This window comes from Hordeum vulgare, chromosome 4H (assembly GCF_904849725.1).
Source record: "Hordeum vulgare subsp. vulgare chromosome 4H, MorexV3_pseudomolecules_assembly, whole genome shotgun sequence".
Lineage (NCBI taxonomy): Eukaryota > Viridiplantae > Streptophyta > Magnoliopsida > Poales > Poaceae > Hordeum > Hordeum vulgare.
Window position 1 is genome coordinate 135,727,806 of NC_058521.1, and position 14,926 is coordinate 135,742,731.

The 14,926-nt window shown below is 42.1% G+C and overlaps 1 protein-coding gene across 2 annotated transcripts; it reads right to left on the bottom strand.

The window, feature by feature from the left end:
• Nucleotides 1–309: 309 nt before the first annotated feature.
• On the bottom strand, nt 310–4,820 carry LOC123448153 (RNA-directed DNA methylation 4). Of its 2 annotated transcripts, none has more exons than XM_045124943.1 (10): nt 4,142–4,820; nt 3,927–4,013; nt 3,751–3,845; nt 2,884–2,955; nt 2,408–2,449; nt 1,343–1,491; nt 1,140–1,258; nt 879–960; nt 729–802; nt 310–644 (listed from the first exon to the last, which is right to left on the bottom strand). In XM_045124943.1, exons 1-10 carry the CDS (start codon nt 4,257–4,259, stop codon nt 487–489), a joined length of 996 nt encoding a protein of 331 aa, XP_044980878.1. In that variant the 5' UTR covers nt 4,260–4,820; the 3' UTR covers nt 310–486. The 2 variants fall into 2 exon arrangements, with proteins under 2 accessions (XP_044980878.1, XP_044980879.1); XM_045124944.1 differs by having other exon boundaries at nt 3,751–3,839; nt 4,142–4,814.
• Nucleotides 4,821–14,926: the final 10,106 nt, after the last annotated feature.

Consider the following 14,926-nt stretch of genomic DNA (forward strand, 5'->3'; position numbering starts at 1 on the left):
CACTTTCACATTCGACCGAGGAGTGGTGGATAGGCTTTCCGCCTCTACCATTCCGAATAGGAAGGCCATGGCTACGCTCTCCATGCTCATCTCTTGGACAATCTAGAATGAAAGGAACGCTCGCATCTTCCATCTCAAGAGTGCTCCGTCGACGGTTCTACTTGCTAACATCAAGGTTGAGGTCCAAACCTGGGTCACCGCAGATGCAAAGAAATTGGGATCCATCATGCCACGAGAGTAGACCTTTTGTATTGATGTTGTAACATGATGAGCGTTGTAACACAAACTTTATACTCCTTTCCCTCTTAATTAATGAATGAGGCAAATCTTTTGCCTCCTTTCTTAAAAAATATTAACGCCAGTACAATGTTTCGATGACAGTGGGACTAGCGATGAATTTCCTCTGAGTTACCAACGCAAGAGGTTGTCTCATCCAATTTCATCGTCAAATATTACACCCATCTAAAACATGATTTTCTGATGTCGCTACTCTTCATCGTCATCATCATCATTGGATTTTTCAACCTCTTCATTCTCGTACTCGGAACCAGAGCCATCCACATCTGCAAATGGATTCTCGTCACTGCTATCATCCTCATCCTCTGATTGTTCTTCAGGATAATCATAGAGTGGGTTGTCTTCAGCTGTTTAACACACAACTTTTAAGATGATTTGTATAACAAAGATCTTACCAATTAATTGCAGAAGCAGAATGATTGCACAATTACCATTTGAATCATCAGTATCATATGGATACTCATCATCATCGTAACATTCGCCATCCTCATCGTCCACTTGTAACCTAGTATAAGAAGACTGGTCAGAAGAGTCCCCACAAGAAAGAATGGAATCTAGTAACACGTTTGAATAAAAATTACAGTGGGTATGCAGCTGCAGATGCGCACTCCATGTTCGTATCATCCACCTCCTTGACAGTATATATGTCATAAACATCTGAATCTACTCATCAGGAAAAACGTTCATTAATATTAGTGCCCAAGCAAAAAATGCTTGTGATTACTATAAAATGCATTATTACACTTTGCTATCAAAACAAGGATCTCAACTCTTTCACACACACTGACACACTGTTAAAACTTACGTGGCATGGGCACCTAAAAGGAAAGAAGGTTACATACCTTCTGACTGTGCTAGCGAAATAATATCAGATTCGATTTCTTCAGCAGCCGACGGCAAGTGCTCCCGTAGAAGCGGAAGAAAATTGCATAAAATCGCACCCTCTTCAACAGAGGTCATCCTGCAGAGAGCATCATTAAGAACCACATGATAGTTCACCATTTTGTTTTAGAAGAACTGATAAGTTATCCAAAACAGAACTTACTGTGGTTCTGCTGGATGCTTCTCTCCATCCGAATCTACTTGGACGGCATCATAAAGATGACACATTTCTCTCAGTGTTTCATCAGCCTCATTATTGTCTCCTTTCCGACTCTTCCATATTTGTGCAAAGCGGGCATTTCTTCCAAGATTCTATATAGGGCCATTGACAAAAACTATTACCAACAATGAGGGAAACAGAGAACCAACATCATCCCCTGTCTTTGATGGATGCGAAGAAAATAAGAACTTGGCAAAAAAAAGTCCTGCTGTCAAGAAAGCATAATAGCCTTCACCAGCTATGCAAAGGATACAAGCTATACATCACTATTCGAAAGAAAACACAATCTGATTCTCAAGCATACGAAAGGAAAAGAGCATGCTCTATGTTAAGGAGTATTAGTATTAGCCTAGGGAGTCCTTATTAGGCTATGTTTCCTTCTTTGTACCCCAAGTCTTGTGTGCTATATTGCCCCTTGGGCTATGCAATAGAGATAAGTCAAATCCATAACACGGTATCATGAGCCCAGGTTTAGGGATTTTTTTTGGACGTCGCAACTCGCCCTCTCGATCTAATCTTACACCACCACCTTTCTCCTTGGCCGGTTGTGCTGAACTCCTCTCGCTGGCGCTGCTCTCCCACGCCTCCCATCCGACTCCACCTCCTGCTGCTACAATCATCCGAGTCCACCACCCGCGGGTCAACCCTGCTGCTACTCCCTTCCGCCACGTCTCACCGTCGCCGGTCTGTCCTGGCGCGGCTTCCGTGGTCCCGCCCCGATCCAATAGATAAGTTGCACCCATAACACTCTACACTTACTCAGAGTCATGTATTAATTGTAGAAATTGATCATGCTATATACTCCCTCCATTCGCTCCATATGTAGTCCATAGTGGAATCTCTAAAAAGACTTATGTTTAGGAACGGAGGGAGTACAACACTTGTCCAAACCCTTCTCACCTAAAATAATTTTACTGTCCCTTTACAACACATTTGCTTGATCCCAGCGGTGCATAATTAATACACATAACTTAAGGATAAGAAGTTTACTAGCCAGAATAAAATTACCTCATGCCTCTGTCTGGCTGCTGAACGTAGCTGGTCTTGTTTCTGTTGACACAAAAGAGAACTATCTTAGAATTTGATCGAGTAACTTTATTCCAAATTCCGAATAGGAAGTTCTTCTTATGACATTGTAGTTCAGCAGTGGATCTTTCGAATGCTCAATGAGAAAAAAAGGAAGGCTTAATTATTCAAGTGGTCCTCAGGGCATAGTTTTAAATAGCGGAGATAACGGCCACTATTGTGGTAGCGCTATTGCTGAAATTAAATGTCATTACTTTTTGTTAAAGATCTAGAAATATAAACAATAATCTAGTGTTTTTACAAATCCGCTATGCGGACATAGTGCCCGCAATATCGCCACCCATCCGCATTCCGCTACATGGACCCCAATCCGCTACCAGCCCGCTACCCGCTATTCAAAACCTTCTCAGGGGGACGAGAACAACAATAATTAAGTAAATAACTGCAAAGGGACTTACTTTGTCTTGCTTCATTCTTTCATTTCTCTCCTTTGTCTTGCTCTTTATCTCTTTGGTGCTCAGGCCAGAATGCTAAAAACAAACAGAATGTATTATTATGCAGTTATATAGAACAACTTAAGGATGGGAATGGGCCGGCCCGCTCCGGCCTGGACCTGGTACCGTTGGGCCATCTGCTTTGTTCAGGGACATGGAGCCAGCCCAATGGTCTAATGGTGATCGGCCTCATGCCCCACTGGGTAACATGGTCCGACCCATTTTGAGTGACACAAAATAGGAAGTAGTAACACAACATCTTTACAAATAGCATCATTAGTGGTAGAATTTTTTAGCATGTTAGGATCTCTAGAGTTATTTTTTTCAAAGAAAAACAAGGCGTACATACGGCCGTTAGCATATTTGTAACTCTAGAACAAAGGTAATCTTGGATCAATACTTTAAAATTTTCTACAAATACAAGGCTAATAACCCTCATAAATGCATATGCCACTGCAGAGGCTACTACAACTTTGGGCAACCAAATTTGGGTCGACCCGATGGGACTGTAGTGTCCGGCTCCCTTGGCCCATTTTTCATACGAAGCCGAGCCAGAAGACCCAATTGGCCTTGAAATTTTGGGTCAGACCAACGTCTCAATGGGTAACAGCGGCCCATTCCCATCTTGAGAATAACTACCGTTGATCATCGAGCAACTGCATATTGACGGAACTAGTAATTCCTTTTGCTCCATCCATGTAGAGTACAACTTGTCACATATATCTTAACAATTTCAGAGAAGTTATGTTCGTCATGTGAGGCCAACAAAATCTGTTTGATGCTCAATCAGCTTCACAAGAAAGAAATACAACACAACTTAACGAATATTACCAAAAGGGAGTGAAGAACGTCTTCAACAGCTCCAGAATGATGGACTGTCTCGACATGCTGGACAAGAAGCTTCTTCACCCGTGGTTCCTCTGAAGCTTATCAATGGTGAGTTATGTTAAATAGGGTCAAATCATCAGTGACAGGTCACATGCAAATAGGAGGTGGTTGGTCCATACCTTGGGCAGTGGAAGAGGGTTGGGAGATGGAGAGGCTCGAGAAATCGAGCATGGCCTTCTTCATGGGCCTCTCATTGATCTCCAGCCCTAACAAAGCACAGGAAAAAAGGCTACTTTTATTTACCTAAAAAACCCTTTCTTTTTCACTTTAAAATTTGATGAAACAGAGAGGTATGAGGAACGGAAGGAAAGGGGAAGGCTGGAGGAGTGCTCACAGAAAGCATCGGGGCGGGCCTGCGAGGGCTTGCGCTTGACCCGGACGACGACGGGCTTATCCCGCACCTCGGCCGCGGAGGTGGAGGCCTCTCCGGCGGCCTCCGCTGCAGACGCCATGGCCTGCGAACCGGGGAATAACTAGGAGCCTGGGGACCGCTGGTCCCTGTCGTCGGCGCCTCGCCCGCACGAAGAGAGAGCCTCCCGAAGGTTTTCGCGCTGCTGGCCAGAGAGGGTTTCGGGAATATGGATGGAGAAGCCGCAGCGAGTCTGATGGAGGAGGGAGGAGGGAGGAGGCTGCTTCCGGTAGGGCGTCGGACGGACGGCGGGAACAGTGGAGGAAGGGAGGAGGAGTGAGCAGAGTTTACCTGGGGCCGGAGCGGGCAGCCGGCCAACCCTAGCTGGTCCAGCGGCGGCCCCTTTTTTATTTTTTTCCCCGTGTTTTTAAACAGCAAGAACCAAAGAACAACGTAGCAACAACGCCACGCACCCAAGGCGAGCAGCCGGCGGCTGGGGCTGGGGCGGGGCGGAACGGCGCGGGGCGGGGTGCTGCAGCCGGCGGGGCGGGGCAGGGCGGGGTGCTGCAGCCGGCGGCTGGGGCTGGGGCGGGGCGGAACGGCGCGGCGGCCGGCGGCTGGGACGGGACGGTGAGGAGGGAGGGAGCGACGGGAGCGGGGTTGGTGGGAGGCAGGATCCGATGCGGCTGGATGTGAAATTTTGTTTTTCTTTTTTTTTTTGTCCCCGCCTAAGTCTAACTCAAAAAAAACACTTTTTCGATGGGTTAGAGTTTTTAGGTGGGTTAGATACATGTAACCAACTCTAACCCTAATTGTTTGGATTTTTAAGGGTTAGATAGATAGTTCAAATCTAACCCATCCTAACTCTAACCCTAGGATCCAAACAGGGCCTAAGTCGTCCGATACAAGCTCAGCTACACAAGCTGGAATATCATCATCGAAACACAAAATTCTCCATGAGGAAGATCAAGACCTTGCTAAGCTAAACAATACCGCTAAAAAATGAGCTAGACAATGAGCCGATTTATTTAGGAGATAAATACAGTCATGGTCACTATAATTGCGACGAAAGAACGATGTGGTCATCAAACTTTTGAATACGCTCATTACGGACACTGAATATGATAAAACGTAAAAATAGGTCATTATAACACGTACATGATGGATAGACCGCTAGTTTGACCAACTGTTGACCATAATGTAGTCCTCTATAATTGACTAAATTTGCATGAAGGTGTTTTCTGTAAAAAAAACAAAATTCACGAATCCCTCAAATCCCTAACCCGTGAGCGCTGCCTCTTCTATCCCTTTACTCCTCCCTCGCTCGCTCTGTTCCGCCATCGTCGCCGTCGTCGAATCCGCCTTAGCTCGGATCACATCTAGTCGAATCGGCCACCACCACTCCCCTCTGGTGCTCATGTTTGTCGGAAGCTCGTCCTCCTCTGTTGTCGACCGACACGTCTTGGTGTTGCCGTTAATCCACTGCACATTCTACAAGTAGAAGGTGTGCATGTACGTCTTCACCACCCAGAAGCATGACGGGTGGGTCTTCTACAAATGCCACGGTCGTGGGCTTAGTGATTCTTTTTGATTTATTTCAGTTCCATGGTTTCTCTTTGGATTTGGATCGAAAGATTGGAGTTTTTGACTGATGGGCTTGTCTTTTTGGGATAGGTCAACTACGATTTCTGGCGTTGGGAATTGGACTATGTTCAGTACCTTGTTGACATGCGCTTTCTCGTCGTGGATGCCATTTGTGGATGATATTGGTGCGAGGGAGGACCGTAGGGAGGAACTACTGAAAGCACAAGAGCTTACCTGCATGAATGGATCAACGAGCTGGCCTAGGAAGGTTATGAAGAATGATAGTGCAAATTTGATGACCAAGCAGCAAGCTTATGCACTGATGATGCTTGGGAGAGAGCCGGTGATGCTCATGAATATGCTGCTAGTTGATGTGGTGCTGATAGGTGTTGGTGCATTGGTCATGCTCATGTTCAAGAAGTGAAGATGTTCTAGAAGTGAAGATGGTGGTAGGTGATGTGATGCTTTTGTTGATGCTAGAAGATGTTCTAGAAGTCTAGATGCTGAAGAAGTATTGTTGTGAGTGTTGTTTCATTTTGGGATGTTGTGGTGTTAGTTACTAGAAGTTCTTGTGTGATGCGAAACGTTGCATGGGAAACAAAAATAATCCTATGGAACACCAAAGATCTATTCCATGGAGATGCTAGCAAAGACAGGGAGAGAGTGTGTCTACATACCCTCATAGACTGTTAAGCGGAAGCGTATATTACGCGGTTGATGTAGTCGTACTCTTCATGATTCAATCAGATTTAGTGCCGAGCGGACGGCACCTCCGGGTTCAGCACACGTGCGGCTCGATGATGACTCTGCCTCCTTCATACAACAAGCAAGGCGGGTTAGTAGATAGGATTGACGGTGGCAGCGATGGTGGTGGTGCTATCCCGATAGGGCTTTGTCGAGCACTATTGAGATCACGAATGCAGGAGAAAACGAGGAAGGGAGAGAGGGAGGGTTGCACCAAGACTTGGGGTGCGGTTGTCCTTCTTCTCCACCATTATATATAGGGGCAAGGGGGAGGGGCGCCATCCCTAGCCCCTCCTACAAGGGAGGGTGGTGGCGGCCTAGGGGGTGCCTTGGCCCCCATGGCAAGGGGCACCCCCTTTAGGGTTTTCCATCCCACCCTTGGCGCATGGGCCTTGGGGAGGGAGTGGCGCCCATCCCACCAGGGGCTCGTGCGCCCCCTCCTCAGACCATGTGCCCCCCAGGTCACGTGGTACTCTCCCGGTCGACCTCCGGTGACCCCTCAGCACTCCCGGTACATTACCGGAAAAACTTGAAACCTTTTCGGAGCCCGAATATCACTTTTCCATATATAAATTTTTACCTTCAGTCCATTCTGAAGCTCCTCATCATGTCCAGGATATCATCGGGACTTCGAACAGCATCCAGCCACCAACGTACATATCCCAATACTACTCTAGCATCACCAAACATTAAGCATGCGGGACCCTACGGGTTAGAGAATCACGCACACATGACCGTGACACCTCTTTGGTCAATAACCAATGGCAGGACCTGGATGCCCATATTGGTTCCCACATATTCCACGAAGATCTTAATCGATCGAACCACGACGTCAAGGATTCAGTCAATCTCGTATGAAGTTCCCTTTGTCCGCCGGTATGTTACTTGTCGGAGATTCGATCGTCGGTATCTCCATGCCTAGTTCAATCTCGTTATCGGCAAGTCTCTTTACTTGTTCCGTAATACAAGATCCCATGACTAACCCCTTAGTCACATTAGTTGCAAGATTTATGTGATGTTGTATTACCGAGAGAACCGAAAGATACCTCTCCATCATACAGAGTGACAAATCCTGGTCTCAATCCACGCCAACCCAACGGACACTCTCAGAGATAACTATAGAGCACATTATGATCACCCAGTTATGAAGTGACGTTTGATAGCACACATGGTATTCCTCCGGTGTGAGGGAGTTGCATGATCTCATGGTCTTAGGACTAGATACTTGACATGAAGAAAGCAGCAGGAATAACTAGGTGATACAATCAAATGATATGCTTATGATTGGGTCTTATCCATCACATAATTCTCCTAATGATTTGATTCTGTTATCAAATGAAAACTCATGTCTATGGTAAGGAAATGTTAACGATCGTTGGTCAACGAGCTAGTCTAGTAGAAGCTCACTAGGGACACGGTGTTGCTTATGTATCCACATATGTATCTCAGTTCTTGGTCAATACAATTCTAGCATGGATAATAAACAATTATCATGAAAAGGAAATATGGTAATAACCAATTTATTATTGCCTCTATGGTATATTTCTAACAATCTCCCACTTGCACTAGAGTCAATAATCTAGCTTACATTGTAATGTATCTAACACCCATAGAGTTCTCGTGCTGATCATGTTTTGCTCGTGAGAGAGGTTTAGTCAACGGGTCTACAACATTCAAATTCATAAGTAGTTTGCAAATGTCTATGTCTTCCTCCTTGATGTAATCGCAGATGGAATTGAAGCGATGCTTTATATGCTTGGTCTTCTTGTGGAACATGCGCTCCTTGGCAATGGCAATGGCACTAGTTTTGTCACTAAGGAGAGTCATCGGATCCGATGCACTAGGTACAACTCCTAGATCAGTCATGAACTGCTTTATCCAGACTCCTTCCCATGTTGCTTCTGAAGCAGTTATATATTCTGCCTCGCATGTAGATGTTGCTACCAAGCTTTACTTGGAGCTACACAAGTGACTGCTCCACCATTTAGAATAAATATGTACCTGCTTTGGGACTTAGAGTCATCTAAATCAGTGTCAAATCTAGCATCGACGTAACCCTTTACAACGAGCTCTTGATCACCTCCATAAACGAGAAACGTTTCCTCATTCCTTTTAAGGTACTTAAGGATATTTTTGACCGATGTCCAGTGTTCCACTCCTCAATCACTTTGAAACCTTTTGGCCATACTTATGGCAAGGCACACATCCGGTCGTGTGCACAACATTACATACATGATAGAGCATATGACTGAGGCATGGGGGACGACTCTCAGCTTCTCTCTATCTTCTGCTTTTACTCGGCATTGAGCCTTACTCAACTTCACACCTTGTAAAACATGCAAGAACCCTTTCTTAGACTGGTCCATGTTGAACTTCTTCAAAATCTTATCAAGGTATATAACCTGTGAAAATCCTATTAAGCGCCTCGGCCTATATCTATAGATCTTGATGCCTAATATATAAGCAATTTCTCCAAGTTCTTTCATTGAAAACTCTTGTTCAAATATTTCTTCATGCTTTCCAAAAATTATATATTGTTTCCAATCAACAACATGTCACATAATATTAGAAGCGCTATAGAGCTCCCACTCACGTTCTTGTAAATACAAACTTCTCCATAAGCTTGTATGAACCCAAAAGCTTTGATCACCTCATCAAAGTGAAGATTCCAACTCCGAGATGCTTACACGAGTCCATAAATGGTTCGCTGGAGATTGCATACTTTGTCAGCATTTTTAGGATCGACAAAACCTTTTGGTTGCATCATATACAACTCTTCCTTAAGGAAACCATTGAGGAGCATTGTTTTGACATCCATCGGCGAGATTTCATAATCGAAAAATGCAGCTATTGCTAACAAAATCCTGACAGACTTAAGCACCGCTACGAGTGAGAAAGTCTCATCGTAGTCAACTCCTAGAACTTGCAAAAACCCTTTTGCGACAAGTAGAGCTTTATAAACGATGACATTACCGTCAGCATCCGTCTTTTTCATAAAGATTCATTTGTTTTGAATGGCCTTACGATCATTAGGTAAGTCCTCCAAAGTCCATACTTGGTTTTTATACATGGATCATATCTCGAATTTCATGACCTCTAGCCATTTCTTGTAATCCAGACCCACCATCGCTTCTTCATAGCTCATAACTTTACCGTTGTCTAACAACATGACTTCCAAGACAAGGTTATCGTACCACTCATGGGCGCTACGTGCCATTGTCGACCTACGAGGTTCGGTAGTGACTTGATTTCAAGTCTCATGATCACCATCATTAGCTTCCTCTTCAATTGGGGGCAAGCGTCACATAAACATCTTTCTTTGTTGTGCCACTCTCTAATTGAAGTGATGGTTCAATAACCTCATCAAGTTCTACCTTCCTCCCACTCACTTCTTTTGAGAGAAACTCCTTCTCTAGAAAGGATCCATTCTTGGCAACAAAGATTTTTCCTTCGGATCTAAGATAGAAGGTATAATCAATTGTTTATGTAGGGTATCCTATGAAGACGCACTTGTCCGCTTTGTGTTTGAGCTTATCAGGTTGAAGCCTTTTGACACAAGCATCGCGTCCCCAAACTCCAAGAAACGACAACTCAGATTTATTGCTAAACCATAATTCATACGGTGTTGTCTCGACAGACTTAGATGGTGCTCTATTTTAAGTGAATGCAGTTGTATGTAATACATAACCCCAAAACGATACTGGCAAATTGGTAAGAGACATCATAGTACGCACCATATCCAATAGGGTACGATTACGACGTTCAGACACATCATTACGTTGTGGTGTTCTAATGACCCACAAGTATAAGGGATCAATCGTAGTCCTTTCGATAAGTAAGAGTGTCGAGCCCAACGCGGATCAGAAGGAAATGATAGGCAGTTTTCATCAAGGTATTCTCTCCAAGTGCTATAAGTAACAATGATAGATTGTTTTGCAGCAAGATAATTCGTAACAAGTGACAAGTAAAAATAGTAACAAAGGTGCAACAAGGTAGCCCAATCCTTTTTACAGCAAAGTACATGAGCGAAAGTACTCTTATATAACACAAGTACCCCCGAGGACACATGGGAATTTTTGTCTAGTCATGTTCATCATATTGAGTTGATTCGCGCTTGCTACTTTGGTATTTTGATATGTGGGTAGACCGGTGCTAAGGTGTTTCTCTTACTTGAACTAACAACCTACTTATGATTACCCCTTCTTGCAAGCATCCGGAACTAAGAAAGAAGAATTAAGATAAATCTAACCATAGCATGAAACGTGTGGATCCAAATTAGCCCCTTATGAAGCAACACATAAACTGGGGTTTAAGCTTCTGTCACTCTCGCAATCCATCATATAGTTGTTACTCCACAATGACTTCCCTTAGGCCCATAACATGGTGAAGTGTCACGTAGTCGACATTCACATGTCACCACTAAGAGAAGTAACAACATCCATATCATCAAAATATTGAACGAATACCAACTTATATGATTACTTATAACAAGACTTCTGCCATGTCCTCAGGAATAATAATAACTACTCATACCTCATCAACATGTTCAAGATCAGAGGTGTAATAATAATAATTAAGGATCTGAACATACTATCTTCAACCAAGTAATCCAACAAGCATCACTACGAGATATAATCAACACAACTAGTAACCCACAGGTACCAGTCTGAGGTTTTGAGACAGATACTGAATATAAGAGATTAACTAGGGTTAGAGATGAGATGGTGCTGGTGAAGATGTTGATGAAGATTCGTCCTCCCATGAAGGAGGAAGCGTTGGTGATGATGATGGCTTTGATTTCCCCCTCCCGGAGGGAATTTTCCCCACGGAGAGCAAAAGGGCCTTTGCCTAGGTTTCCGCCTTGAGACTTATGATTTTTTCTAGGGTAAAACACACCATATAGGAAAAGTTGGTCGCCAGAGGGGCAGCAGGGGGCATACAAGCCATCACAGTGTGGCCTGGGGGGCGCCCTATTGGCTTTTAGCTGGCAGGTGGCCCCTCTGTGGTATATTTTTTGCCCATAAATTCTTAAATATTCTATTAAATTCTACGTAAAGTTTCATCTCATTTCGAGCAAGTTGATTTTTCTGCCATTTTCTTGGTTTCCCGGTCGAGAATTCTAGTTTCTAGATATTTTCCTCCTAGTGATGTACCTTGCATATTCATAGAGAAAGAACATAAGAATTGTTTGATAATAAGGGATAATGGACAAGATTAACACAAAATTCAATAACAATTCATGATGCAAAATGGATGTATCAACTTCCCTAACCTTAGACCTCGCTTGTCCTCAAGCAAAAGCCGAGCTCTAAAATAATGACCACATGATTTGAGTAAGGGGTGTCGATAAAAGAGAATACAAACACGAGAGCATCATGAATATTAGCATAGCAACAAGTATTTTATCGTATAGCTCCTCATAAAAAGTGGTAATCCATTCACAACTATTGGAGTATGAAGCATAAACCTTATTGACAATCAACAATCTATGTTCTTATTCATTGGGACAATCATAATTCATCATAATTCAGAGGAGAGTCTATATAAGAGATTTATTTTTGGCAAGTTCACATGCTCAACTATCATTTAATCTTCTATGATTGCTCATGCTCAAGGCATATTTTTGGAGCTCATGTTTCCATAGGACACATAGGAAGATAGGGGCTTAAATGATTTGCCACCCAACTTATTTACCTCAAGGATAATGTCAACAATAATAAATCATGATCATCTACATCCACTTGGATATATAAGTCTGAATATTTCCTCAACACATGGTGCTTGTCACTATAGAATTAATAGGTAGGAAGAGGAATAAACCTTATTGACTCAAGCACATGATTGAACTCCTGAAGATAAAAGATAGGCCCTTCATAGCGGGAAGCATAGGTTGTCATGTGCTTTTAAGTTTTTGGATGTGCAAACTCTTAATGCAAAGGAACACCACTTTATATTGCCCTTATGATGGCACACTTTATTATGCACTATGTTGCTTTTATTTCTTTGCCATCACAAGATCGTACAAAGCTTATTTTCCCTTGCAATAAAAGATCATACATATTTAGGAGCAATTTTTATTGCTTGATGCACCGATGACAACTTACTTAAAGGATCTTACTCAATCCATAGGTAGGTATGGTGGACCCTCATGGTAAGAAACTAGGTTTCAAGGTTATGGATGCACAAGTAGTATCTCTATTTAGTACATAATTTTTGGTCTAGCAAAGGATCTAAAGCAAACATCACATGTTGAAGGATCCAAGACCATATGTTGAAGCACCACATTTTGAATTCTCTTGTCATGCCATCTTTTAACCTTTTATTTAAATAACTTAACATTTTCAAAAGCTTGTGTCCTCCATTCATCAAGTGAGTTAATATCAAATTACCTCTTTTCACTCGCAAGTTTAAAATCATAATTAAGTTATTTAATTGCCCAATAAGCTTTATGTTATAACTCAAGAGGTAAATGACATGCTTTTCCATATACCATTTTATATGGAGACATCCCCATGGGATTGTTATAAGCAGTTCTATAAGCCCATAAAGCATCATCAAGTTTCTCAGACCAATTATTTCTAGACCTATTGACAGTATTTTGCAAAATTAATTTTATTTCACGATTGATCAATTCAACTTGACCACTAGATTGAGGGTGATAAGGTAATGCAATTCTATAGTTAACATCATATTTAGCTAAAATTTTACAGAAAGCATCATGAATAAAATGTGAACCGCCATCAGTCATTAAATATATAGGGACTCCAAATCTGAGAAAGATAATGTCCTTCAGCATTTTAATAGAAGTGTTATGATCAACACTACTAGTCGTAATAGCTTCTACCCACTTAGTAACGTAATCAACATCAACTAAAATATGAGTATACCCATTAGAGGAAGGAAAAGGTCCCATAAAGTCAAAAACCCACACATCAAATGGTTCAATAGCAAGTGAATAGTTCATAGGCATTTCCTGACGCTTACCAATATTACCAACTCTTTGGCATTCATCACAAGAAAGGACATACTTATGAGCATCTTTCAAAAGAGTAGGCCAACATAATCCATATTGTAATACCTTGTATGCAACTCTGTCACCGGCATGGCGTCCTTCGTATGCCTCGGAATGACACTTCCTTAGAATTTGTTCCTGTTCATGCTCATGTATACAATGTCTAATAACACCGTCTATTATAGGCGGAATATATTTAGCAACAATGTAATTAGCATAATCCGCATACCAAGGACTACTACGTGAAGTGTTTATAACAACAAGTTGCTCATCGGGAAAATTATCATCAATAGGTAGTGGGTCATCAAGAATATTTTCCATCCTAGACAAGTTATGTGCTACAGGGTTGTTACCTCCCTTCCTAACAATGATATGGAGATCAAATTCTTGGAGCAATATCACCCATCTAATGGGTCTAGGTTTAGCATCTTTCTTTTCCATAAGGTATTTGATAGCAGCTTGATGAGTGTGAATAGTTACTTTAGAATAAACAATATAAGGTCTAAACTTATCACATGTGAAAACATTTGCTAAAAGTTCCTTTTTAGTAGTAGCATAATTTTTGCAGTGTCTAGGGTCTTACTAGCATAATGAATAACATTCATTTGTTGTCTACTCTTTTCCCTAGAACAACACCAACAACATAATCACTAGCATCACACATAATTTCAAATGGTAGGTTCCAATCAGATGGTTGGACAATAGGTGCAGAAATTAAGGCTTTGTTAAGTATTTCAAAGGCTTCTACACAATCATCATCAAAAACAAAAGGAACATATTTTTGGAGAAGATTAGTTAATGGCCTAGAAATCTTTGAGAAATCCTTAATGAAACGCCTATAGAAATCAACATGAGCAAGGAAACTTCTTATACCTTTGATATCTTTTGGGCAAGATATTTTCTCCATTGCATCAACTTTGGCCTTATCCACCTCAATACCTTGTTCAGAAATTTTATGCCCAAGCACTATACCTTCATTCACCATAAAGTGGCACTTCTCCCAATTTAAGATGAGATTAATTTCTTCACATTTCTACAAAACTCGATCAAGGTTGCTCAGGCAATCATCAAAGGAAGTTCCATAAACGAAAAAATCATCCATGAAAACATCAACAATCTTTTCACAAAAGTCAGAGAATATAGCAGTCATACATCTTTGAAAGGTAGCATGTGCATTGCATAAACCAAAATTCATACGCCTATAAGCATAAGTTCCAAAAGGGCAAGTAAAGGTAGTTTTATCTTGGTCCTCTTTTGACACAGGTATTAGTGAGAATCCATAATATCCATCAAGAAAGCAAAAGTGCTTATGCTTAGATAATCTTTCTAGCATTTGATCAATAAAAGGCAAGAGGTAATGACCTTTCCTAGTAGCCTTATTCAATTTCCTAAAATCAATTACCATCCTATAACGAGTTACTATCCTTTGT